At 49.9% G+C, this 27,901-nt stretch overlaps 1 protein-coding gene across 2 annotated transcripts; it reads left to right on the top strand.

Moving 5' to 3' along the window:
• Nucleotides 1–280: 280 nt before the first annotated feature.
• TOM1 (target of myb1 membrane trafficking protein) lies at nucleotides 281–27,901 on the top strand. Of its 2 annotated transcripts, XM_090043134.1 has the most exons (16): nucleotides 281–427; nucleotides 9,291–9,375; nucleotides 11,199–11,277; nucleotides 11,960–12,109; nucleotides 12,469–12,603; nucleotides 12,999–13,145; nucleotides 14,659–14,775; nucleotides 15,340–15,473; nucleotides 16,470–16,503; nucleotides 16,684–16,792; nucleotides 17,233–17,353; nucleotides 20,642–20,717; nucleotides 21,206–21,268; nucleotides 22,899–22,958; nucleotides 23,773–23,812; nucleotides 23,931–27,901. In XM_090043134.1, the coding sequence occupies exons 1-16, from the start codon at nucleotides 376–378 to the stop codon at nucleotides 24,077–24,079; spliced, it is 1,551 nt and encodes a 516-aa protein (XP_089899260.1). In that variant the 5' UTR covers nucleotides 281–375; the 3' UTR covers nucleotides 24,080–27,901. The 2 variants fall into 2 exon arrangements, with proteins under 2 accessions (XP_089899260.1, XP_089899261.1); XM_090043135.1 differs by lacking the exon at nucleotides 21,206–21,268.

Here is a 27,901-nt window from a genome sequence, read left to right as displayed (position 1 = left end):
GGCCTCAGGGCTGCCCTGTGTAGGCTGCTATCTGTTGCCAGGTCCACTAAGGGAGCCTGCAGAGCATAAGGAACTATGCCTCTCTCCCCAGCCGTGAGGCAGGCTACTCCTGGCCTCCTCCGCCCCATGAGACCCCTCCCTGCCCACACCGGGAGCCGGGAAGTGCCACGAAGCTGTAACGTCACGGCGGGCACGGTGGCGTCACCACTCCGGTTAAGGCGAGCGGAGAAGGTACGCGAGCGGGGTCCCGCCCTCCAGCCAATCACAAGCGGCAGCCGTTGGCGTCACAGGTGGCTGGGCTCCCAACTCCGCCGCGCGGCGCTCACGTGACGGGCGCTGGCGGTCAGCTGACTGCTGAGCTGCGCGGCGGCAGCGATGGAGTTTCTGCTGGGAAACCCGTTCAGCTCCCCCGTGGGGCAGCGCATCGGTAAGTGTGGCCCGGAGCCCCCTCCGACGCCCTTGACATTTGGACTCGTCCACTAACCAGCCCGACCCTGCCCCCACCCCCACCCCCAGAAAGTGACCGCGATAGTCGCCGAGTAGGTGCGTGGTAGGGGGAGCGGGTTGGGACTTACGCCCTCTTTAAGGCGGGGTTGACGCGACTTCAGCCAATGGCGAAGTGATCCTGCTTTGATTGACGGCAGGCTGCCACCAATAGGAAGGGGCCAGCGACGTTTCACCCCGGCGGCCGCCCTCCCAGGCGATCCCCGCGCGAGGGGGTCGTGGATGGCGGGGAAAGTTTCCCGCATTAAAGGTGCCGCGACCTGAGCCCCATCCCCTGCGGGCAGGCGGGGCAGTAATTGGCTGCTTGACATGCGTCCCTCCCCCTGACTTTCTTGAGCCAGAAGCCGCTCCCTGATTGGCTGGGGAGGCATGGGGTGTCCCTGGAGGAAGGGAGGTGTGGTGGGTACCCTTGGGTGCAGGCTGTATCTTGCTTCCAGCATGGAGCAGGTCCCCTCGCTCTCACTCCTTAGGTTTTAGGCTACCCCCAAGGTATTGTCTCCTTGCAGATCCAGAACCAGCTGCTGGGTACAGGGGTGGGTGGTGCATCCTTTGCCTGGCATTGGAGCAGTGCCCTGTATCCCCCCCCAGCCCTAGCACCAGAAACCCCTCTGCAGGGCTCAGGACCCTCCCCAGAGTGCCGTCTCCCCTGCCACGGCCCCCTGCCTCCAGCAGCTCCTCACAGAATTACCCCCTAGGCTGGGAAGCTTCTGCAAAACTCATGGCAATCGGGCCAGACTGGGCATGTGTCCATCGTGTCATCAGTTTGGCACAGATCAGCGTTATAATGTGGATGGCACAGCCCTGTGCTGCACAGGTTCTGGCCGGATTGATCTCTGCTACAAGAGTTAGGCACCTGCCTCAGCTGTTTGCAGGATGGGGGTTGGTTTTATTTCAGAGTGGATTTACCACCATGGGTTTTTTAGGAAGATGACCCCTCATTATCCCCTGCCCCATAAAGGCTCTAGTAAGGCAGGGAGTCAGAGCTACCAGTTAAGCCCGAAAGCATGGAGGTAGAATGATTGGGCCTAATCCGAGACCTTGCAGAACTTTAGAGAACAGCGTTCCCTGTTGTCCTGTTGGTCATTTAACCTGAGAGAAGAACAGGGAGGTACTACTCTAAAGAGAAGGGGCACAAAGAAGCTGTAGACAAGAATGGAAAATTGTTTTGGAGCTGAAATACAAAAAAGGGTAGGAGAGACGGGGTGGGGAGGGGGGTGCTCCCAAGAAGTTTTAAAAGGGGTTAGGTAATATTTTCTCCTATGGTTTGCCATGTATGGTCTTTCTGCATATCGTGTGTGTGTGTAAAATGGGAATTAGGTTTTCAGAGACTGGCTTTCTGACAGCTGCTTCTGTCCTTGATTGCTGGTCCCCTCTCTCTCTCAGCCTTTCTGTTCCACAGTGTTTTGGGTCAGACTGCCTAACACCTTGCAGACTTTGACTCTCTGAAGCCACTGGGTACTGAACCAATGACAAGCGAAGTGCATGTTCATCCTATACATATGGACACCTGCATTCCTTTCCCCATAGAGCATTTGTGTCCATTCCCCCTTTACAGATGTTCCCCACCAGCCCTTTTCTCTCTTCTCTTCTCAGCTTTCCCCAGTGACCAAAACCCTCTGTTACCCTTCTTCCTAACCCACCAAAAGTTTCCAGTGAGCTTCCTAGTCCTGCCTTGCCATGACATTCTGTCCTAATCAGCTGCTTACTCAGACCTCATTACTGTAATATCTCAATGCCCTCCAGTAGCAACATGACTAACGTTAGTCATAGGTTTGGTCTCATCCTCTCCCAGCAGGGGAAAAGTCTGTGCTGTGGAGCATATTTGGAGCTGTGCACATGTCCCCAGACATGCACTCATATTGCTAGTGTTGAGCACCCAGGCAGTTGTCTTGTTTTTACACCTCAAAAATGTTGTTCTCCCTGCCCCCACATTCATTTTTTATGAGTGCCAGTCATTTCGAAGAGTTCAAAGAATGACACAAGCTATATTAATAGAGCAGTGCTGAGATATGGTGCACACTGGGAGGATGAGCAGCAGCTGGGCACACAATGTGGGGGAAAAGATCAGTTTGGCTTAATCGCATAAGGGCATGTTCCTTCAGGGATGAAAAAGTGGGTGTGATTTTGTGTGTGTGTATGTGTGTGTTTTGTCCATGCAGACGGACTCTGTTTAGTGGAGGAGCATTCTCGCAGATGCTTCTAGAGTAAATGGCCTTTGCTTCCTGGAGTGAACGGAATTTGGTCTGGTTTGCTTTTTTTTTTTTACTCGCTTCTAGATGCTGGTGGTTTCCACTCCCTTCCCTACCCCTAGATATTTTGATCAAAAGAGTAACCAGATTGTTTGCAGCTTCTCTCTGCTCATGATGGGAAAAAGGGTTTGCAGCTGAACGCCAGTAACAAAGGGGAAGAGATCAGAGTAGTCAGGGCTGGTAACGGAAGAATTGGAGAAGAGAGCCCAGTGTTGGCAATGCCTTGCATTTGTCAGATGGAGAAGAAGGGTTATGAGAGCCCACAAGAGTGGAAGCTTTGTAGACCGTAAAGAAGAAGCTGGGTTGCACCTGGTTGTGTGTTATCAGAAGTGATAGGGTACAGCAAGGAGCCATTCGTGGGAGTGCTTTCCCTCTTTGGAGTTCTGCCTCACAAAATTCTTGTGACAAGAATAAATATTATTAACCTCACCTGACAGCTGAGTGAACCCAAGGCACAGACAGTGGCTTGCCCAGAGTCTCATGGCAGATCAATGGTCTGGATACAGAACCCAACTACACAGTGGAGCCCCAAAGTCTTGACCAATTTAGGGCCACTGTTTCAGCCTGTCTACAGCCTGAAGGCTAATCATGCAATTCCCTAAAGGGCAACATGAGTGAAGTGTGTCAATGTGTCTCCGTGATATACAAAGTTATAAAACACCTTGAGAAGAAAGATATTTTTTAGTTTATAACACAAATGGCTTGCATGCATGGGGTGCCTGAACCTGGAATAAAATTTGGAAAGCTCATAAAGATTTTCAAGTCCCGCTTAAGGTAGGAAATTTGAAGTAAGAAAATAGTAGTGTCCTCTATATTTTGCAATCAGAGAAACAGGGGTGACGGGAACCTTAATGATTTGACCTGTGTCTCAGAGTGAGTTGGTTACTGAGAGCTGGATTCTCTTGTCTTCTGATCATATGATTTAACCACAGGATCAGCCTCTGTCATGTAATATCCCACAGGCTTTTCCCAGTCGACCTGGTTAGAACTTTTTTTTTTAAAGGAAAGTTTGCCCAGGAAAAAAACCTCCTAATCCCCAGAAAAAAACACTCAGACTATAAACTGTATGGATTTTCTGTATGTCAGAGAGGATTTCTGGGCTTTCTATCAAATGCTATGTAGTTCTTGGACAAAGTTGGTTGGCACCCACAGGCGAGTTAGTCTCTAAGGTGCCACCTTGCACTGTCTTCTGTCTAATAACTACAAGCAATCCTACTGTGGAAAAACACATTAATATAAGGAAGCTCTCCATGAGTTGCAAGACCCAGAAGCCTGAGGGTAAGGAGTAGGGAACTGTTGATACTGTCCAGCCCTGGGCCCTGACATTTGGAGTTTAAAGAAAATTACCACGTCTGTGCAGAGAGTGGGGTAGGAAAGGTCTGCTGTTGATAATGGAGAGGATAAAGAGAATAGGGATAGAAGTGAGGAAGCAGAGAAGCATCTGTTTTTCAGGGAAAACTAAGGGAAAGGGCATGGGCAATGGCCAGAGAAGCTTTGGGGCCCACTGCTGTGGTGTGAAGAAGGGAGCCAATACAAATAAAACATGCCTAAGCCCCTGCAAGGAATATAAGGAAGAAAGGGAAGATGACATACTATTTCCCTAGCCCACCACCTCATAGTCCCTTCATCCTGGCTCTGTGGGATTGGCGTTTCAGGAGTGGGAAGGCTAAAGAAGCAGAGAGCAGCCCCTTCCTCCTTAACACTTCAATGCTGCTGCTGCTGAGATAAGTGTTAACAGTTCCTTTATGACCACACCTCCACACCCCCCTGAAGAGAGAAGTCAGAGAGCAGGAGCTGTCTGAGGAGACATGTGCTTCCTAAAAAGCGATGCTGCCTGATGGGAGTAGACCGTAGGCAGAAATGCAAGGGACAGATCTCTGCTGTATTCAAGCAATGTGTCTGTGGATCCTCAGCCTTGCATTGTGTCCTCAACCCTGTCTGTAAAATGGAAACCTCTCCCATTATGCAGCTCACATCTGAACTGTGGAGTCCTCCCTGCGCCTGTGTGTCCTCTCCCACGGTCCACCACCAGAGGAGAAGGTATGGGCAGGGATTGCAAGGTACAAAAGAAGGTGGGGAGAACTTGGATTCGGGTGCTGTGTCTCTGGTGCTGCTTTCTCGTGGATCTCCAAAGTCGTGATTCCATGAAAGGCGGCTCACCCCCAGCTCAGAGGAAAGTGTGCGGGAATAGCTTGCCCTTGATATTTTGCAAAGCTATTCAAAACTGGCAAGGATAAAGCACTATAGGGAATGCTGGCAGGGGTCATGGACTAGGACACAGGATAAGGTGTGAGGAGGAGATGGTAGACTCTAACCTGCTAGCGGACGGTGTTTATGAGATGAGAAGTTCCTGGAGGCTGACTGGCTGGAGAGGGATGCAAACAGGTTTTATAGATGTCATAGACATTAGGGCTGGAAGGGACCTCGGAAGATCATTGAGTCCAGCCCCCTGCCCAAAGGGCAGGAAGTCAGCTGGGGTCAAAGGATCCCAACAAGATAAGTGTCAAACAGGGTTGGTTTTATTTTTGGGGGGGGTTGAGGTGAGGAGGCGAGGCAGATGTCACAGAGGGTACTTGGTGCCTTCTATCTCGAGTTCCTCAATTTCCCTGCTGTCTTTACTATATGCCACAGGCTTGGCTGGATGGCATCATAAATCCATCAACAAGCCCTCCCCAACTATGAAGATGAGACAATAGGCTGGGAAAGGAAGAAAGGTCAGATTCTATCACAGTATGAACTGGGTCAAATCCATTGTACCACTCGTCCCAGGTCTGGGATTAGCTCCCGAGCTTTAGAACAGGACTGGCTTTGATAACTTAGCCAGATTAAGTAGGATCATTCCAAACTCCAGCTGAAAGGAATATTCTTTGTTAACTTCATCCCTGATACCGACTGCAGGTTGATGTAGAAAGACGTAAGAGGACAAGTTGGGAGCATGCCAGAGCCTTAGACATCTGGACTAACCTGACTGGCCTGGAAAGCAATCCAGGTTCGCAGCGTTCAGTAGTGTAAGATGAACCCCAACGTTGCCACACCCTGGACGCGGGCTTGCTGCCAAAATAAAGCGGTGCTGAAGTTTCTGCAGGGCAGACATGCTGTCAGATCACCATGTTCAGCGGCTGGTCAGGTTTGCGTGTACCAGTGACCCCTACCATGAGAAATAATCAGTGGCCAGTTACATTCCAGCTCTTGTAACTCCTGTTTTTAAAACCTTGCTGCTGTTGTGTGCAATGGCTGGGCTCCCAGGATCATGTTGCATGAGCTGTGGACAGCTCATATGCTAATTACAGCTTCTGAAGCAGGGCCTGGCGTCCTGATCCATCATGTGACCAATAAGTAGACTTTGTTTTTCCCCAAGCTCCAACTGAAGGGTAAAGATGAGGATTTCCTTTCTCAGGAAGGACTCCAGCTTCTCTTATTAATCTAGGGTAGTGCCGTGCTACAGAGAAGCATTAGAAGGGAGTTAACCCAGCTCTCCCATGGCCTTTTTAAAATCAGCACTTCACCTGTATAGCCTTCTAGTGCTTTGTCACAGTTGCAGTCATATTGTCCATGTATCCAGTTGCTGCCTCTGTGCTATCAGACTTTTGCTTTCTTCCATGTTATGGTTGTATAAGGGCGATGCTATAGTTGTGATAGTCCTTGCCTCTCACTCCATTTCTGGATTATCACGGCTACATCAGTCTTGCACCGCTCAGAGTCTTGAGCATCCCTTGATATTTTTTTGGTCAAGTTTTTCACCTTCCAAAGCATGTCACTGGCTGCTGTTGGACGGGGTGCCAGAATCAGTGGCCTGTTGCTTGATTGTAGGGAAGCCGGTTGTGTCCATTCCGGTTGCTTGCTTGGAGTCCTGTCTTCCTCGTAAGTGAGGAGCTGGGCTAGAGAAGCGTGTGGGGCTGGTTTGCATTTCTTCCTGAAAAGTAAACACCATCCAGACCTTGAAAGCCTGTCTGTGTAGGACAAGCAGTGCTACAAGTCACCCTGTGAAATCTGGCTCAGGGAGGTGGGGGCACAGTGCCTACAGATCCTGGTCAGGGTTGTTGAGGGAAGATATTGAAGGGAGAGGCTCAGAGGAACCCTTGAACTGAAAGGAAGTCTTCATGGTTAGGAGCAGCTTTCCACCCCACCATTCCTCCACCCCACCATCCCATTTCTCCTGCTGCCAAGGATTCTCCAGCCGCCCCGTCCACACGTGATCTGTTGATTTGTGGGGAGGACGAAACAGGCTAGTCTTGCTCAAGGTCTTTCCAGCGTAGCAAGGGCAGTGTGACTTATGCCTTTCAGTGCAGAAGGTGACACAGTGCAGTGGAACTTCTGGTGATGCTGGCATTTGTGCTGGGTTGGTAGTGGGCAGGATGTGCTGACTGGCGTGTTAGAGGAGATGGTAAAGAGGATGTCCTAAGGAACCATTTGTTTATGATTCATTCCTGAAGGGGTAAAAGATCACTTGACCTACCAAGGAGCCTACAGGGGGCTGCACAGAGCCTCAGTTCAGCAGATTAGCCATAACTTTGAAAACCACAGTTGCTACAATGGTTTTCTGTGGCCTCTTGTTCCCTGTTCTGCCTGCCTCCACCTTGTGCTAGCAGCCCAGCTGAATCCATGGGTACCCACTTTTTGCCCAGTCAGGTGGGGCATATTGAGGCCCAAAGGCTGCATTAAACATCAGCGTGCAGTTGACCTGGTTTTTGGAGTGTGGGTATGAACAAATTTGCCTTTCGGTAGCTTAGAGTGATGGCCTCCTTCCCCTTTGAAGCATGTATCACATGTTTGGATCTGACTTAAGTCTGCATGATCCTGTAGCGAGTCAAGACCATTAGGTCTGTCCATACACTATGGTAGAAAATGGCCTGCCTGGGTTTATCATTTCCATGAGAAGTATATCTGTATGAAAGGTGAAGGTAGCAATGAGCTGGACTGCTGAGTGTGCAGTGGATTGCACTTTGCCCTCCCCTGAGATAGTGGTACTGTATCTCAACGTGCAGAGAACTGTGTAAGGTAGGAATAGTTTCAGACAACCCTAGAGCTAAAGTCTTCCCTAATCCATCTCTCTTTCCTCTTGTCTTTTCCTATTCCATCACCAGTAGGCAGGGCTGCATGGCAACTTACTACATGAGACAGGGGAAGAGAGAGCAAGAAATCATTAGGTGTTGCTCTATTAGCAGAGCAGGTATCTCAAAGATAGGGAGAGAAGGCAGATTGGCAAAGAGGGCTGTTCTGAATGGGAAGAGGAAGGGGAGCCAGGACACCCAGGACCAGGTTTTCACAAAAATGCTCAGAACACTTCAGTGTTTCAGGCTTTTGCAAAACCTGAACCTTCATCTGGTATCTAAACAGGCCTGTGCTCTTTTGAAACCTTGGCCCCATATGATCAATGGACACTATGGAAGACAGGAGGGCAGGTAAAGAGCCTGCATGTTCCCTAATGTTTTTCTGTGCGCTATCTTCCATTTGCTTCTATCCCCCTGACTTTGCAATGGAGAGAGCCCCAGCTGCCTGCCATGATATTCGCTTTTATCTGCAGGCTGGCAGTGTTCCTAGGCGGTGATCCCATCACCAAGTGTGGGGTGGACCTGTGGTTTAGCTGATTGCAGGGTGGAGGCCCTAGTAACCCTGGGTAATAACAGCTTGTTGCTCAACTCTTTCCCATGAATAACAGCATAGCACACTCAGAAACTCTAAATTAAAGGGGACGTGGTCAAAGAGGAATTCGGATTGCCCTGATGCAGTCAGTCCTGCAGTTGACTCCCCTGCATACACCATAGTGACCAAAGGGCCATGTTTTAGTGCCCTTTGAAGGGAAGCTTAAAAATGAAATAGCAGGTAGGTTTTTTGTTGTGGCTTTTGCATCAAAAACAAGGGGCTTGATTCTTCTCTTATTTAGTATGGAGCTAATTCAGAATTATTCCATGTGAATTAAACTAGGTTTAGTGGCAGGTGGATCAGGCCCAATATAGCAATTTTTTTCTTTCGGTAGCTACAGAGCAGTAGCAAAAGAAATAGTTCCTGGAGCAGTGACACTGTATTGTGGAGTCAGGTAGTCATGCCTCCCCCTGGACTGTGCCAATTCAGAGAGAGAGAAAGAAGAAGATAGCATGTGTGCACACGCACATACACACACACATATATAATGTATAGTGAATGAAAGGGACAGGAAACTCTGATACAGAACACCCCCCCCCCCACACACACACACACACACACAGGCATATAGGTTAAGGGCATAGCTCAACTGCATAACAGGCTGTCGATCCCAGTTTGTCTCCTGTTGTAACAAACCCCCAGTTACCTACTTGTTGATTAAGGGCATAAATCAGTTAGGTGCATAGCATCTTTCATCCCCATTATCTGCTTTGTAACTCCTCGTACTCCCCACAGTTACCTACTTACTCTGGTTGTAATGGTGTTCCTGTCTTCAACCATGTCAGAACAGTGAAAGAAAAGCACCAGCCTGTGGGTCCAGGTTTCTTATGGGTGGTTCTGAACAGCAGCCCAGAGCCTTTTCTTATCTTTGTCTTGTACCTTTTCTTTTCCTAGAGAAAGCCACTGATGGATCCCTGCAGAATGAAGACTGGGCCCTCAACATGGAGATTTGTGACATCGTGAATGAGACAGAGGAAGGGTAAGGGAGCTGGTGTGGATGTGCCTCCAGCAACACAAGCATATATCCTGTACAGCAAAATCCCCTGAGGAGCCTTGGCTTGAGTGAGATGAAAATACCACATCCCTGGCTACTCTCTTAGTCTCTGCTGTGCTAGGGAGACTTGTAGATACAGCACAGCTACTTGTCTTAGCCAGAGACTCCATTAGTTGCTACCCAGAATTCTTTATGTAAGCATGACAAGCAGTTTTTTGACCAGGCCATTGGGTCTTGTTATAAGCACCCTGGCTCAAGCCATTTTCATTCCCTTTCCCAAAAGAAAGTTATTTATCCTGATATGTCCCTTTGTTGCCCTCTCTTTTGGGAGTTTAACCATCTCCAGACTGGTAACTTAAGGGACTCGGAAAATCTCAGCCTACCATTCAGTTCTTTGACTTTATCCAAGCCCAGCTGGGGTTCTGTGCTCGGGTATTTGCATATACAATAAATTGGACATGTGCAACAGGGTGGGAGGTCCCAGGTCCCCTCTCCCTGATGAGCAGCTGTAGAATGAGACCTTCAGAAATCTGGAGCATGCTGGACACACTGGCTCCAGGCCCTGTAAATAACCTGCACCAGGGACCTGGTGAAGTCTTCAGGGGCCACTCCCTCTAGCTGCAGAAATGTCAAGAACAGCATGCAGTGGGAGCAGTGAAATCCAAAACAGGGGAATCTCTGCCCTTCTCCACTGCCCACCCCCACCCCCCTGAAGGGTGATAGTAGCTAGGCCCAGTTTCCAGTTACACCACTTGTCATTTTTCTGAGTCACCTGTCTCTGCCAGTCATGCCCTTCAGTCAGGTATTCATATGTTCCCACAGTTCAGAACATAGCCCTGACCTCCACTTCCCATGCTGTTTCAGTTCTGGGCCCCAGATGGCTCAGCTGATGTACCTCAGTCCTTTTGTATAGTGCTCCCTCTACTTGTCCTCCATCCGTCAGCATCCCTGCTCCCACACAACTTGGCCAGTGCACTCCATTCCTGGCCTGCATTGCCACTGGCTATTCTAGCCCTGGCCTCCCCCTTTGCTCTGCCAGTGTATCTCATTCCTGCCCTTAGACACCCAGTACTATGCCAGCCTCGGCCCTACCCTATCACAGCTTGTTTGTGTACTTCAGTCCAGAATCCTGCCCTCATACAGTGTTGCAGCACCACCCTGGCCGAGCACATCCAGCCTTTCTGAGAAAGCAGGAGTGTTAGCAACTTTGTTATACCTTGTTTCTCTCCTTCAGCATTGCAGCTGAAAACGCAGGCTTCGTTTCTTCCTGCCCAATATTGGCTGAGATTGCAGAATAAACTTTCTCTAAAGAAGTAGTGTGATCATTTGTGGGGGAAAGAAAGGAGCTCTTGCAGTCATCTCTTTTTAACATCCTTCTTCCTCACATCACACCCCAGTCCCTTTTTGGCTCGCATTGACAGAGAAGTGTATCCTCAGTTCCCACCACCTTCCTCTGGTTTTGCGTCCTGTGCCAATTGGTGAATCCAAGAGCGGTGCCACTCATAGCATTGTCTCTTGTCTGTGTGCATGCTCACTCTGTCCCTGCACCTTGGATCGTCAGTGATGTCAGTACAGATGCCCGTGGTGCCAGGAAGCAAAACTTGCTAGTGTAACTACCATTTCTGCTGCAGAGCCATCAGAGCTGCCTTACCTGCTGTTGTTTTGAGCCATTCCAAAAACAGAGGGAAACTGGGGACAGAATCACCAGCTAACTGCAAAGCCTTGGAACCTGGAAGCCATGTTGTTGTAGTCTCTGCTACCAGACCTAGTTCTCTGTGTAATCCTTTCTCCATCTGACTTTCCTGCAGGCCCAAGGATGCCTTCCGAGCCATAAAGAAAAGGATTGTAGGGAACAAAAACTTCCATGAGGTCATGCTGGCTTTGACGGTTAGTGCTATAGGCCTTTTCTCAGATACTGGAATCCTGCTATAAAGTTAGGTTCTTAGGCTCTCTGCTTCCAGCCTTTCCTATCTCCAGGGGTTACCACAATACTGCTCCATTGGGCTTAAGCTCAATTAAAAAGGGAAAAACTACAGAACTAGGGGGAGTCTGGGTGAATGGCTTTCAGAATCTGGGAGTGGGGAAGAGGAGTCTTTCTTTGATCAAGGGTCTGTGGCAGCTCTGGAAAGGGGTACTTGCATCTTCAGAGTGGGTGGTACCCTGAGAGTCCTGCTGTCTAGTGTGGGAGAGACTGTGGTGCCAAGGCTCCCACTTCAAAGGCACGTGGTAGATACTGTGTACTTTATTTGGAACATGGAGGCATGAGTAGGGGAGACGGATACCAGCAGATGGGATTTTTCTTTTAGAGCCCTATGTATCAGCTGACCCTTCATAAATTCAAGTAAGGCAACTCCGCCTCCCCGCTCCTTCAGCCAGGAAGGTAAACCAGACAGTATCTTATAATGACCCCTTTTTCCCATCTATTCTGAGGCACTTGGGAGCTGTGATGTGGAAATGTCGCTGTCTACAGGCAAACTGTGGGGAGGTGACTCTTTCCCTCTGGGGGAGAGAGGCAAACAGGCCAGCTCACAGACAACTGTAACCAACTAATGCTTGTCTGACTCCACAGGTCTTGGAGACTTGTGTCAAAAACTGTGGCCACCGCTTTCACATCCTAGTGGCCAGCCATGACTTCGTGGAGGGTGTCCTGGTGAGAACCATCCTCCCAAAGAACAACCCACCCACCATTGTGCATGACAAGGTGCTGACCCTTATACAGGTGAGACAGAGGAAGGGCAGCCGTGCAGGCCCATCTGTTGGGTAGGGCCCTTGTTTCTTCTCTATTCAAAATGTGACAGGATGCTGGTTGTAGAGGGCATTTGAAAAGGAAGGCAACAGGGGTGGAACTTCAGTATCACATACAGCTGCGCTGACTGACAGCATAGAAGCCACTGGGCTTAACCTGCCTCGTACTTCCAGCCGCTAGAACTAAGAATGGGACCTGAATCTCTTGCTTGGCAGTACAGAGCACTTAACTTCTAGAACATAGTTCCCAGCCTGGTTTATTGTGTCCTTAGATGCTGGAATAAAAGGCAAATGATGTAAGTTACAGCATGCACTGTCTCCTTCTCTCCCCAGTCCTGGGCAGATGCATTTCGCAGCTCACCAGACTTGACAGGTGTCGTATCTGTTTATGAGGACTTGAGAAGAAAAGGCCTGGAGTTTCCCATGACTGACTTGGATATGCTGTCTCCCATCCATACACCACAGAGAGTAAGTGAAGCCTGCATAGGGCCTCTGGTAAAGGACAAACTGTGACTGCTGCTATATGGGGATGATGAGAGTGGGGATAAGTGGCTGAGGCTGCCTGTAGCACACGGAGATCAAGGTGGGTTGAAGGGTCTGTGATAGCAAATAATTGTGGGGCTACGGTGTAATGTCAAGCAGCTGTTCCTGTAGTACAGGAGCTGTGGAAGCCATGTAGTAAAGGGCTGCAGCTGTGGAGGAAGAGGTGAAAGGGAGAAGCAAGTGGAGCTGCTGGAAAGAAACAGTGAATTTTTTGAACATTACCAACCTTATTGCTTTTGTGTTCTCATCTGTGAAAAATATAATCAATCTCTCTCTCCCTGCCCCCCTTATGTACTATTAATGCATTGCTCTGTCTCTAGACTGTTTATAGCCCTGACTCCCCATCAGGACAGAATTCACCTGCTGCCAACTCCCCTCAGAGAATGGAGTCCATTCTGCACCCTGTGACTCTGCCAGCAGAGCCAAGTACCCCCAGCGATGCACCCATCACACCCACGCTAGAGCAGGTAAGCAGAGTGCTGGCCCAGCATTCCCTCACCTTGAAGCTGTCTGTTCTAGTGCAGCTGCTCCTAGGCTCCCTGCTGCTCTCAAACTCCAGAGAACTGAGCCCAGTCCCATGGGAGTGAGCTGGGAGGTCACCAAATGCTGTGCAGTGACATTCCCAAAGGAATGATGTAGGAGGGACCCAGTGGGCTAGTGAAGAGATGGTGTCTCCTGACGCATCTGCAAGATAATTAGGGGTGCTGGGTTATACAGGGCCCAAGGGGATTCTTAACATTTCATCTCAGCAACTGTGTGCATAACAAATGCCTCAGTTTTGTCTGTTTGTCCCTTCATCAAATGATTTTGCTCCCTCTGTCTTGGGAGTCCACTCTGCCTAGTGATTAAATTTCCAGAGGCAAGTGTTTCTCCCTTTTCCCCTATCCTCATTCGCATTGAGCCAGCATAACATTGAATTGTGATCTGTTTTCCCTAGAAGGAATTAATTCTCCAGTTTCTAGAAGACTGTCCCCTAGCATGAGCTAACTGCTCCTCAGAGTCTCATTAGCAGCCTTTGCCACTGAGGTGGGAGAGGGAAACCTCCTTTAACTGTATGCCCAGCACAGGCTCACCTGTGGATTGGGGCTTTTTTTTTCCTTCTTCTCACACTGTTGTTTTGGAAATAAAACTCCCTCTCTTCTATGGAAGAGCCACTGGTTAGGAAGGGGGAGCTAGGTCACTACAGCCACCTGGGCTAGCTGATAAAGTGTAGGGATGAGATTGAGGCCTGGTATCAGAAGATACTGAGGATAGTCTCGGTTTGATCCGCAGTAAAGAGTTTCATAGTTGGTAGGTTCGGAAGGGAGATCATCAAGTCCAACCCCCTGCCACAGGCAGGAAAGAATGCTGGGGTCAGATGACCCCGGCAAGGTGTCTATCCAGCCTCCTCTTAAAGACCCCCAGGGTAGGAGCCAGCACCACTTCTCTTGGAAGTTGGTTCCAGATCTTAGCCGCCCTGACTGTGAGGGATCTGACTGCGCCTCCTGATATCCAGCCTGAATCTCCTCTCTGTCAGCTTATGGCCATTGTTCCTTGTTACTCTTGGTAGTGCTCGGGGGAACAGGGACTCTCCCATTGCCTGCTGGTCTCCCTTGGCCAGTTTATAGACGGCCATCAGATTCCCTCTCAGCCTCCTCTTGTGGAGGCTGACCAGGTTCAGATCCTGTGACCTATCCTCATAGGACCTGCCCTGCTGCCCCCGATTATGCGAGTGCCCCTCCTCTGGACCCTCTCGATGTTGTCCACATCCCTCCTGAAGTGCAGCACCCAGAACTGGACATAGTACTCCAGCTGGGGTCTGACCCAGCCTCCACCTGGGGCCTGACCAAATGGAGTCTCACGTGATAGTAACTAGAGGGCTTAGAGTTTCCAAGACTCCAGACCAAGCAGTCAGTCCAGTCTCCAGTAGTGGTTCCTTTACATCCTGAGCAGGCTGTATGAGATCATATGCTAGTCAACCCTGTCCTCTCTCATTCATAGATTGGGAAGCTGCGCAGTGAGCTGGAAGTGGTGAATGGGAATGTGAAGGTGATGTCCGAGATGCTGACAGAGCTGGTGCCTTCACAGGCAGAGCCCTCTGACCTTGAACTGCTACAAGTAAGGAATCTCTAGCAGATGCCAGAGCTGGGGGGAGAGAAGAGCCACTTGGGTAAAACTTGGCCAAGCGCTGAGTCAGTTAACTGACTGGCATCCCGCACACCACACAAGGAGAACAGTTGCACATAGATGATGGGGAACAGCGAAAGTTGTGTGGGGTAGATACAGCAAGGAAAGATGAGACAAAATCAAGGGGAAAATTTAATCTGAATAGCCCAGGACAATCTACCTGGCCAAGGAGTAGCCTGTCAGTGGGGTGACCTTGTATTCCTGACTGGGCCTTTCTCCCTAACTGGCTTAGCTGGAAGCCTGAGCTCAGCTTTCCACAACTGAGAGATCTGACCAGACCAGTTACCAACAGGCCTGGATTCAGTTTACTCTGCCTGGGTGAGCCTCTCACCACTACCCACAGGGCCTGGTTTTATCTTCCCCTGCCTTCCCTAGAGGAAGACCCACTGGGGACAGAGTAGTCTGTGGCTATTAAGTCCTGCAGATCTATGACTTTTTGAGTTAACCTTGCTCCCCTGGCCTGACCTATGTGATTTCTCCCCCTTGCTGTGGCAGGAGCTGAACCGGACATGCAGAGCCATGCAGCGGCGTGTGCTGGAGCTGATTCCCCGAATCCTTCATGAGCAGCTGACGGAGGAGCTGCTACTTGTCAACGACAACCTCAACAATGTGTTCCTGCGCTACGAACGGTACTTCTTCAGTCATGCTGCCTTCCTGCTCCTCTTCCCTCTTCTCCCCAGCTGCCCCTTCTCCATCCTGGGTATTTTATGTTTGCCCATTTTTCCATGAAAGTGACATTCCAAGTGTATCAAACTGGGGCAACTCTCTTACGTCGTCAGTCCACTGCCCTCCAGCTCAAGGGGGTTTATTTCCTTCCCTTTGTGTCGCTTAAAGGACACAGGGCTCTCTGAAACCTAGCATAGTTAAGGAATTCCAGTTTCTTCAGCTAGTGGCACACAAGGAAGTGCCGTGGCCAGCATCACATCTGGCTGCCTTTGATCCCCCAGCCTGAGTGGCCAGGTACCCACTGACAGCTGGATTAACTGGAGGCAGCTGTCATGAATCTGAAATGAGGCTCAAACTCATTCCTCTAGAGCAGTCTTGACTGCTGTCATTCCCTCCTCCATAATGCTTAGCTTTTGTATAAGTTTTGCTAGGACATAGAGAAACCTTTGCAGCACAAGACTGGCAGGACAGGTGGGAGGAAGGAACTGCCTGCAAACTGCATCAGAGGTCCCCAGTGCAGGCCACATAGCCCTGATGAAAATACCCAGTGGTAGAAGCCTCCCCAGTTGTACCAACCTTTCCTGTAATTCTAGTAGGAGACAAAGGCAGTTTGTGGATTTAGTTGAGGGATTCTCCCTTTTCCCCATCAGAAAGACAAGCCGCCCCTCGGTCACTTGGGATGGGTGTTGTTCCAGGGAAGTGTAGACCCTTCCCTCTGCCCTTTCTCCTGCAACACCACCCCTACAGTGCTTCAGAGATCTGTTACCCTGGGTGGCAATCAAGCTTGCAAATGAGGTTCCTCATTCTTCTCAGGTATGAAAGCGCAAATTGAGCCAGCCTGCAACCTTCAGGGAAGCAGAGTGGTAAAGCTGGAAGGATGGTGGTGAATGCCTGCTAGAGATGCTTAGCAGCCATGGAAGCTTATGCCACTGAAACTCTTTGTATTTCATCTCTTGCAGGTTTGAGCGTCTCCGGACTGGCCGGTCTGCTAAGGTAACTCAGAACTGACTCTAACCACAGTCACCCCCAACAGGGAGAGATGTGGCAGCCTGTATTTTTTGCTCAGACATTGAGGGTAAAAGGGAAAGCTTGTGGCCAGGGGAATGGGTAGGGATCAGTAAGAACTAAGCCCAGCCTGCAGGAACAGAGAATGACTTTTCTTTTCACCCAAAGGTCCCAAATGAAGTGGAAAACAACTTAGTGGACCTTGAATCTAGTGGCCCTTTGACAGTGAGGCAGCCTGAAGCCACCAGCAACCTCTCTGCTCAGCTGGCTGGGATGAGTAAGTAACCAGTGTCCCCCTCCTGGGCAGGGACCTCTTCAGGCTCAAGATGCCCAGGTGTTCATCTGCTAACCTTTGTACAAAGTTGTCGAATTATGAAGTGAGCTGGAAACTGGGGCAGTGATGTTGTAGAGTGACCCTTTCTCATCACAGTGTGGTTCAGATAAACGCTTAGCTTCACTTTCTTTTCACGGTCCTGAAGGGTGAGGGTGTCGGTGATGCTGGTGCTGTAGCCTGAACTGAGAACACTCCTACTGAATGACCATGGAGCTGGCTCCCACCATCTACCAGTGAGAGGCTAACAGTGGACCCCAAGAAGAAGTTTAGCCTGCTCAGTTCAGAATCAAGCTTTCCCAGTGCCACTTCACTCCCTATGTTGTCAATTGTGGGATTTCCATGGTGCTGAGTATTTACCTTGCTCTCCTCTTGCCTTCCTGTAGGTTTAGGTTCTGGCAGTGTCAGTGCTGGCCTACGGTCCCTAGACACCTCTGGCAAACTGGAAGATGAGTTTGACATGTTTGCCTTGACCAGGGGCAGCTCACTGGCTGAGCAGCGCAAAGAGTGAGTGGCGGCTATTCAGCTATGGGAATTTGGGTGAAAGGGGAAGTAGGGAGATGGAAATGAGAGCCTGGGGATGGGGAGGAAGGTGGCTGTAGGTTTCACCTCTCTGCCACAGATATGTTTCCTCTGTATGTTAGGCTGAGCAAGAAGGGATAGAGATGTGGGACAGGAATAATTGCACTTGAGCTTTCCTTGAATTCTGGGCTAATACAATACTCTCAGTGGGAACACAGCAGAACTTGGGCCCCCTGGATCTGAAATCATGAGCACCTGCTGGAAGGCATAAGTGCAACTGGGAATCAGCAGTTCTGGGGTCTATTCCCAGCTGTACCACTGGCCAGCTGTATAACATTGGGCTGGTCATTACACCTTCTTGTGCCTCACTCTCCCTATCTCCCTATCCCTAGAAATGGTGATACTTCATTTAGTAATGTAGTTAAGATCTGCTGATGAAAGGCAACTCATGGCTAGCTAGTAGTATTACTGCCTGGGCTAGATCCCAGCTTCTGCAGCCCAGACCACAAACAGAATAAGCCTTCACAAACAAGCCGTAAGGGAGTGGTACGGAACCACAGTTTGCTTCTTCTTGGCTTTAGAGACCAGATCTGGATGCTCCAGCCTTCTCAGAAAATCTGTCCACCTTCTCTGAAAGACATGAGAGTCTGTGCTCTCACCCATAACTCACAGGAGTGCCGGATCCCTTTGAACGGTCACAACAGGACTGTGGCAGGTTCTCTTCCTTTACAGTCAGTCTGTCTCTACCCCTGTTCTTCCCAGTCTGACTTGAATTCTGCTTCTGGGAAAGGGAGCAGAGGTGAAATCTATGATGTGCACAACATTAACTTCCTGTAGGTATTCCTTAATGGATAAGGCTACTAAGAATCACAGTGTGATGGATTTTTAGTCCTGTGGGTGGAGCTGGCTAAGGGCTGTGCTTTTTTCTGAGAAGCAAGAAGTCTGACTTCCCACACAGCATTGGCTCATATAGCGGGCCATCCCATTGCCCTGAATGAGACCACTGGTCTGTCTAGCCTGGTGTTCTGTGTTTGATGATGGCCAGTATAGATGATACAGGTCAGGACTGTCCAGATAGTAGCATGTAGGTTGCATGGGGCCCCCAGGCTCAGATTCCTTTCTTCAGCTTCTGCTTTGTGCCCCCACTGCTGGTGGAGGAAGTACAGCCCATGAAGTTGGTGGGATGGTAGGGGAAGCTCACATGGAGGGGGAGCTACACAACACACAGCCCTTGGCCATTCAGAAGTTGGACAGTCCTCATTGAAAGGAAAAGAGTAAACCCTATAATGTGACTCATTACACCACAGCCCTTCTTGGGCATAGGCTGACTTGCCATCCTCTCGCCACAAGCCCACTCCATTCTTGCCTAACCTGCTTCGCTTGCAGTGTGCTGAGTGAAAATGTGCAGTTGTCACCAATGGCCTGGTCTCTAGGATGTCCACAAAGTGCTGGGTTTCTGATTGGTACTGAACTCCCTCAGCTATTGATGGAGGCTGGGTGTGCTTTGGGTTTGGGGGGATTTGTGTTTGAACATGCACTGAACGGGAACGGGAAACCAGGCTGGGTTCCAGCCTGTTTTGGACACACCTGGCAGAGAGTGCTCAGCGTTAACCATCTTAACCCTGGGCTCTGAATTGCTGTCACGTATGCAGAGGGCTATAACCCAAAAGCAGCCCCTGAGGAAGACTGGCTCATGCAGGGTGCTGCATGGAGGTCACTTGATGTCAAATAGAGGGAGTTGGGTGTGCAGCAGGGCCGTGTGGATAGAAGCAAGATAGGGATTGAAGCACTGGAGCCAACACCACCTGATCTTGTAATGAAACCTAATCTCCTGGTCCCTGTTCAATGCATTGCCTTCCCCCACCGCATTGGACGGCCCTCGGGGGAGCTGGGCAGGAATGGAAGTGTATCCTCTCCAGCACAATCTGATCCTTCAGGAAAAGATACTTGTGATCTTTCCAGTTGCATCTAATGAGGCATCTTCTATTTATTCCTCACCACCCACCATTAGCCTGCCCTGGCCGCCTCTCCAATTGCTTTTCTGCCAGCCAGCCTCTACACTCGCTGACTTAGGCTTCTCACGCCTGTCAGCAACCCCTACATTCACCGCCTCGCCCTCTCTCGGAGCTGATCAACTCCCACATTGCTTTTGGACCCAGGACACCAGCAGGAAGTCCATGGCATCCTCCTCTCCTTCACCTGGCTTGCAGCTCCTGAATACCTTTGTACAGCAGTGCTGGAAGCAACTCAGGCCCTTCACACCTTTCTTCCTCATCAGTGGCATGATAGCAGCACTTTATTTCATCCTCAACGCCATCGTCCACAGTGGGCCCTTCACTGACGAAAACTTCTTTGAGAAGTTTGACCGCAGGTGGCCCAAGCCTCTGGCCTCCAACAAGAGCAGCTCCATGTGACGCTCCATCAGCGCTGCAGGAGGAACATGGATGCAGCTTGAGGAGGACTTACAGACATACTCTGAGGGGGACAGTTTTCCTGGTGCAAGGACTATCCTCCCTTGATTGAATGGTAACTGCAGACTCGCAGCCTCTGCTTGAGAAGGAGCATCCAAAAGGAGGAGAGAACTACATGGTCTCTCTGCTTGTGTAAATATGTGAGAGAGAGGAATAGGACTTAGTGAAGGAGGGTAGCTGTTGAGAAGAGAGAGTACTGTGTTGGCACACTTGGAGATCATGAGGCCAAAGGGAATCCTTTAGTTTTGATCATCTTGTCTGACCTGTGGTGCACAGGCCTGTGAATTTCAGCTTCCAGTGGAATTTTTGGTAGGGGGTAGATGGTCTGCTTGTGTAAAGTTTTTAGAAATGTGTCTGTAGGGAAGAAGGGGGAGACATGTGAAGGGGTCTGCCTAGGTGAGGGCTTGTTTGTATTTCTCTGTATGGCTGTGAACCCTTATGCAGCATTTGTAGCCCTTTAGACAGCGTATGTCTTTTTCCTCCTTTCTGTGCTCAGTCCACAGAGGACATCAGTCTATTATTATTCTTAACCTCTTGCTCAGGCTGTAAGGATCCATGCACTTTGCTGTGTAGGCAGACCCATTACTGTTGCATTTCTAACCAGCAGGGGTTCATAAACAAATGTTGGATCTAATGCTCTCAGCACTGTGGGGGAGGGTGTCTTCAGGGTCACAACAGGAGAGAAGTAATGCAGTCAGCAGCCCTGAATAGTTATATCTAGGAATTCCATAGGGAGACCAGTCCTGTGCGCCTCTCCTGCTGCTCATATGTTGGGGTTTTTTTACATGCCTCTCTCTTTCAGGGTGAAGTATGAAGATCCCCATGCAACTGAAGGGCTCGCTGGAGCCCTGGATGCCCGGCAGCAGAGCACAGGAGCAGTAAGTGGCTCTGGGGCATTGCATATATCGCCAGTAATGGGTTCACCACCCTGCCCACTAACAGTGTCAGCTGTGAGGCTCTGTAAGCCTAGTCCTTAACTGTCTAAGAGGGTTGACCTTCAGCTAAGTCTGGCCTTGCTTTGGTACCTGAGGGGTGTGTTTCATCATGTCCCATTTTCCAGTTCTCCTGAGTAGGTCAGTCAGGCCAGGCATAGATTTCTTCTCCATCTCCCTCAGCATGTCCTTCTGAAGCTCTGGAATTGACCTGCTCTCTGCTAACAGGAGTCTCTAAGTCCACTGGAAATGTCATGGAGAGGAAGAATTATGGAGGATCCTCAAATCGAGTCCTCTGCCATCTGCATAGGAGAGATTCATGGCCACATTGTTGAACTTCCCTCCTCTCTTGCTCCACCTGCCTTGTATCTGTTTCTACCTCTTCCCCCTCCCTCTTTGATAGCAGCTTTCAGTGCAGACTCTTTCTTGATTAGACGGAGACCAGTGTTTCCACCGATGGAACCCCAATCACTAACTGGATGGTACGGCAAGGAATGGTGAGGATGTGCCACAACCAGTGGAGAGCCGAGAGAGCTGGGGCTGTTGGGCAAGGGGGCAATACTAAGACAAGTGTCTGAGGACACACAGACCAAATTGGTGTTCGTGAAGGGCTCCTGCTCTGGACTAGTGGTAGAGACAAATTGTAAAGAAGCCAGGGACTCTGCCCACCTTCTCTGTGTAACTAGCGTGAAATGTTTGCAGGGACTGGACCCAGAAACTGGAGATCCTAAATCCCAAGTTATTTATCTGCCCCTGGCTGCCTGTCATGCGGCCATTGATGGCTTGCCAAAACTCAGTAAGCGGCCCTCTGCCCAAAATAATTGCCCGCCTTTGCAGTAGAGGCTCCTGCTTTTTGATGCGGAGGCCTCAGTTTGGTCCCTAAGAATGAGCTGCCTACGGTGTGACTATGCTCTCACAGGACATCTCTTGTGCTGCAACTTCTGCAGGGCACCGCCCAGAGAGAGGTGTGGGCTGGTTTGGGTAGTTCCCATGTACTGTCCAGTGGCTTCTTTAAATATTTCCCTTGTGTGTCCTTGTCTGGGGCAAACCTTCTTAATCTTGCCCTTTGCCCCCAATCATGGTCATGCCCCAAGGGCTGCTTTTCCCAGAGGGATTTTATCTTGACCTGGAGACATTGCAGCAGTTCAGGGACTATGACCAGACTAGAGGAGTCTGTTCACGGGCAGAGACAGGATACTACTATCCTTGGCTGTGCCATTTTCGTCATGGTGGAGTCCATGGATTTTTGCACACTAAGGGACAACATCTTCCAAGATAACTTCCCCTGCTTCTGCTTGCAGCTGTAGTGGCCCCTCTCTCGGCTGGTGTTGGTGCTTGCTGTCAGGGACAGGGCTCTGGGGTTTTGTAGCAGCCATAGGAAACTGAATATCCTAGCTGTTTAGATTTCATCTCCCTTTTCATAGTGGAACTGGCCAAAGGTGAAAGCTCATTATTACAAATGATTTCCAAAAATGGGGCAAGAGTCAGGTATCTCCACCCTCAAGGCAAAACGCATCTTTCTGTAGCATTTCCATAGGTTAGCTTAAGATATGTCAGCTACTGCAGTTTGTCTGCCATTAGACCTGAGATTTCTTACCAGGCCTTCCCTTCTTCCTCTCTGATCTCACATGGGCATTAAGGTGACAAGCCCATGACATCACAGTTGTTTCCAGTGCTCTAGGCTTTAATATTCCACATGACCGATAACTTTGCTGTGGAACAGAGTCAGGATGGAGACAATCTCTTGTTCTTTGGATATAAATCTACAGTAATAACAGAGGGAATGTGCCTACTATATTGTGGCTTTCTATTTAAGCAGCCTTACCTAAATCTCATCAAGTCAGAAAGCTGTCCTATTGGGCAGAGCAGTGCCAGGCAGGGTTCATTCATCTGTCTGGGCCAATCCGAATGCCACAGTGCCAGCCATGAAACCCCAGATACCTTTAAAGTCCTGTGCTTTGGGGATACCATGGTGCTGTCAGTGGGATGTGCTATGACAGGGGCAGCTAAGAGGATGTGGGGCTGTGCTAAACACATAACATGGGAGAGAGCAGGAGCTGCTGCAGGACTGGGTTGGAGTAACATTCCTTTCCCCTGTGCCTCAAACTTCTCTTTCTTCTGCCCCAGATCCCAGTCCCCCAGGCTGCTTTCATGGAGGACATTGAGCAGTGGCTCTCCACTGATGTGGTAAGTGAGGGGCAAAGCTGGGCTGGTATTTGTGACTCTTCAGCTGCTTCTCAGGAAAGGCAATGGACTATCTCCTGTGGCCTCTATAGAGGCTCAAAATCTTAGGGATGCTGGAGATAACACCAAAGGACCATTGCAAGTGCAAGTAGGGCTGTGTTACTTGAGAAGTAGTTCCCCTCAATAGCCCTTCATCTGACCTTGCAACACTGACCATCCTGTGTTCCCTGTTTCCCTTCCATGTTGCCACCACCCAGTTTCTCCCTTTTCCCAGCCCTCCCTAGGCTGCTGCTCCACCTCCCCTCTTGTGAAGCCCAATTATGAAAACTCTTCAGCACATGCTTAGCTCTTTGTGTGCGCATAGCCCATGTGAAGACAGCTGTTGTGTGGTACTGGACTCCACTTTGCCTTCCAATGGAGGGGAGAGGGCAGGTAACAGGGCTGGCACAGGCTGAGCAGCACAACCGTGACACCACTTTGGGGGAGCAAGTGAGTGCAGTCCAGGTCACCAAAGCTCTCATCGTCCTGTAGTGAGGAAGGGGCTTGGAAGAGCATCTTTGTTGTGATACAAAAGCAGAGGGTGATGGTTTGGGGGACCACTGTGACCAGGCCTGCCAGCTGGCTGAGAAGCTTTCAGGGAAATGTGATCAGGGTGTAGTGTTTTTGCTCTCCTGTCATCACTGCCTTGTGTTTGTATTGGGTGGGTCAAGAGGTTATCATTGGGGCTGGGCATCGCTATGTACCTGCATATCCACACAGGGTGCCCTGTGTGTCTCTGATCTGCCCTACTTCCCAGCATGGCTTTGTTCTTCCTCAGGGTGCTGAGCCAGAGGGTGCAAAGGGCGTCACTAGTGAAGGTAAGGGCCACCAGTTCTTTTCCTTCTTTTGTTCCTGGAGCTGTTCTGTCAACAGCTCAGTCTTCCTACCCCCTTGCTAATTATCTTTCTCTCTCCCTCTCTTCCCCCACCACCCCAGAATTTGACAAGTTCCTAGAAGAGCGAGCAAAGGCAGCGGACCAGCTGCCCACACTCTCCAGCCCTTCAGGAGGGATGCCCGCGCCCCCCGCCACCTCCAACCCTCATCGGAAGCGGGAGAAGGAAGACGACACCATGTTTGCCTTATGAACCCTACAGACTGGTGTGGTGGAGCAAGAGGCCATGCGTGCTGTTCTGCTCTCTTCCTGCCAGGGGCTGGGAGAGGAAGGGCCCTGCCCCCTTATTTCCCCCCACTCCCCACCTCTTCCCATTTTTAGGCTGCTTTGGGGTTAAGTTGAACATTGTCATATTCAGGGATGTAACAGAGCAGACTTGTGGTGGGGAGTTTGCAAAGCTGCTAGTCACACTGCCTGATGAATTGGGGGAGTACTGGGGTTGTTGCTGTGTGATGAGAGCAAGCAGAAGAATTTCCCTGTCCCCCCCGCCCGCCCAAATGAAATCAGTGTAAACCCACCCTGAAAGTGGCTGCCACCCTGCATCCTCCCCTTGACAGGCTGCATTTTCCATCGAAAGCTGGGGCCTCCACTCTCAGGGGCTGACTTTTGCCCGTTTTCTGCTGAAATAGGAAGGCAAGTATGGTGCAGATGCAGGGGTGGGAAGACATGGGGGAGGGTGTGGACAGTAATGATCTGTTACTGTGTCTTGTTGCACAAGTGCACACGATCTGCAACATCTTCCTCCTTCCTCTCCCCTCTTGCCCCCTCCCTCCACTGCTCTTTGCCTCCAGCATCCTATTCATCATGGGCCGTATGGTTTCGCTGCACATAATCCAGGTACCAAATCTCATGGCTGGGGATGAGACTGCAAATGGTACTGAATCCAAGGGGTGGAGGGGCTGCATGCTGCTTCACCTTTATAAGGGGGTGGTGGGGAAGGGGCAGGGCCTTCAGCAAACTCTTGAAATGATCTTTGATTACGACTCCCTCTGGATTCAACCTGTGCCTTTTAGCTCAATTTTCCCTCTCTTCCATTATGGGACAGGGGAAGTGAGTCTCCAGCCAGCTTTACACTACAAGACCCCTGCCAGCAAGGCTTTGTAAGTCAGGGGAGTGATGGGGTGTGATCCCTGACTGACACAACTGTGCTGACAGGGCAAAGGCAAGCATGCCTGCAAAACTGCACACTTCCCAGGTTGGCTTGTTCAGCTCCCTAGAGGTGGTTTACCAAGGCCAGAACAAGATTCAGCTTTGCTGGGATAGCTGGGACTGTGCTTGAAGCACTTAGCCAAGGTAGCATACTCCTGTTCCAATACTGGCGAAGTGCTCCTGCCATAGACATGGCCTTAAGGGAGGGAACATTGAGGAGAGATAATACTTTAAACAAACTGTGCCTTATCCAGAGGTGGTGGGTGAGGGGTGCTCTGGGCTTAGAACTAATGCTGGTTATTCAGTGTAACCGGGGAGATTTGCCTTTTGTATTGCACATTAAACAAGCAAAGTTTGACCCCCTGGGAGAGTGTGTGCTCTCTGTGAAGTTGCGGCAGGCGGGGAAGGCAGCTGGGGAGCTGGGCTGCTAAGCAAGAGAGCCACCTGGCTACGGTGTTGGGTGGAAAGAGAAGGAGATGTCCTGCTGCTACGAACAGGCACTGCCTCAGGTGGGGTGGGTAAAGGGTGAGTAGACACTGGCTGAACCTCCTTATTGCAGTTCCCGGCAAGACTTCTTCAGCCCAGGTAGGAATGTCACGGGGAGACAACTCCTCTCCAACCTCCTTTGGCTTGTGAGAGCTGATCAGACATCAGCTATCACAATCTCTTGGTCCTTTTAAAGACTAACAGAGAAACAGTTCCTGTTAAGATGCAGTTTGTTCTCCTGTCTTGCTGCTTGCTACAAGGTGCTATCTGGGTGAGGGTGGAGGTGGTGATGCCTGGGTTACTGAAAGGGCCCTTTTCTGTCTGCCTGAAAGGAAAGTGTAAAATTAGTTTCCCGTGTACTGAATTCTCAGCTGCAGGGCAGGCAGGGGGCACGGAGAGAACAAGCTAGGATCACGGTAGCTTCTTTCCTTGGCAAACTAATTGGGCTTGGGGCTTATGAGGTGGCCCCTTCATGTGTCCAAGGCAAAGTGGGCACCCAGTTGATTTGCTCCTTGGTATGGGCTGGCCTCTCAACCAGGATTCCCCATTCCAGTAATCATAGTGGTGATGTGCAGTACCTTTTAGTTGCCCAAAGGAGGAGGGAGGAAAGATGCAGTGAAGAGAGGATGGGAGAAAAACCTCTTCCCCACTATCTGCTTCAGAGCAGGACTGGATCTAAAGCATTAGGATATGCTGCAGGTTCCACCTCACCCTTTTCTGAACATACTTTCATCTCTGATCTATCTAATGTTCATTAGAGGCAGGCTCTGCAGAAGAACGGAGAGGGATTAACAGTCCTGCTCTGTTCCAACCTAGCCTGGTTCCCTCCCAACATGTTAGCAGCTGGCATGTTTTTAAACCTCCTTCCCAGTGTCTCATCATCCTGAAGCCAAGAGAAGGCTTATTTCTTGTGTTTGACTCCCAAGACTTTTCTCCCTCTCATGCTATCCCTGAGCTGGGACATGTATCCTCACTGCTAAATCATACACCACTTACCCAAGTCATTGTAAGAGTTAATCAGAAAAGTCTAGAAAGTATTTTGTTGCAGAAGAGCAACAGGTGAGTAGATGTGTCCACTCTCTTGAATATTGGAGGGCTTGCAGGTGGTAGATTAAAAAATCACAGGGTCAGAATGGGCCTTGAAGGCCATCCAGTCCAAACCCAAAGGTGTTTCAACTACAGATTTCTGTTACAACTCCGTTTTCACATACTCAGGGCCTTACTTTATAGTTAGGGCTGCCAGGCTCTGGAACGGGCTCCCAAGTGGGGTGGTACTCTCTCCTACCTTAGGGGTCTTCAAGAGGAGGCTGGACAGATATTTGGCTGAGGTGCTATTACCCCAGCACCCATTCCTGCCCAGGGCAGGGGGTCGGACCTCATGATCTGTTTAGGTTCCTTCTGACCCTAAGCACTATGATACTATGACCTGCTGTTCTCCCTTTAGGTCCGAAGTGAGATAACATTGCAGGACAGCAAATCATGCAAGTGACTGTTTTTTAATTAAAAGAACCCCATTTCCAGCCTCTGCTGAAACCCCTTTTTAAAGGAACCACAAAACCAGCTGTCACAGGATCTAATGCCCTTTTTGGTGGGTGGGTGTGTTGGGGGGGAGAGGGGGGGAGCTCTTCATTGGGGTTTTACGGGAAGAAGCAGCCACGCCAGGGCTGGCTTCAGGGGAGTCTTCTCAGCTGAGGGACATCAAATAAGGCTTCTTGGGAGTCCTAAGGAAGAGCTCCCTTTCTCCATGCCATCCCTGGGGTAGAGATGGAAAAAGGAAGAAAAGGGGTATGACCAGAGTATTCTTCTACTCAGTTTTTCTGGGCTGGAAGAGGGGTGTTTGTTCCCAAAAGCTTGCAAAAAAATTTTTTCCAACTATTTGACCTGGTCTAATAAAATACACCAGATTTACCCAAAGAACCTTGCCTGTCTTGTTCTAGGATGTTCTTGGGTGTGAATCTAGTGCTTGCAAAAGATGCCAGCCTATTAGAGGACAGGGATAGTTGAGTAGAAATCCTGACCAATGTGACACTGAAATATTCCAAGATTGCTGCAGCCATGCTCTTAAATATTTACTCCTGACTCAAAGGGGAGGAAGGGTGGCAGTCTGACCCATGTGGGATGGAGGGAGGGCAGGAATGGAAAATGGTACATGCTGTGGATAAAAGAAAGATGGCAAACAATTTGGATATACAACTTCAGTCTGAAAGAAGGGTCGATCTCACAGTGGACCCAAAGAATAGACTTGGCAAATGGGAGTGCTGTGCCTGCCAGGGCTCTGTGTGGAAGATGTCCTAGTAAGCCTGTGTGTAAGCTGTTTATTGTTTAATTTTTTTTTTCTGTCATACATTTGTTCTAAATAAATATTATTGTGTTTGTGGAA

Source organism: Crocodylus siamensis, chromosome 4, assembly GCF_052110815.1.
Source record: "Crocodylus siamensis isolate JL-2025a chromosome 4, ASM5211081v1, whole genome shotgun sequence".
NCBI lineage: Eukaryota > Metazoa > Chordata > Crocodylia > Crocodylidae > Crocodylus > Crocodylus siamensis.
Note: the sequence above shows the minus strand (reverse complement) of the source record. Positions and strands in the feature narration are given on the sequence as shown.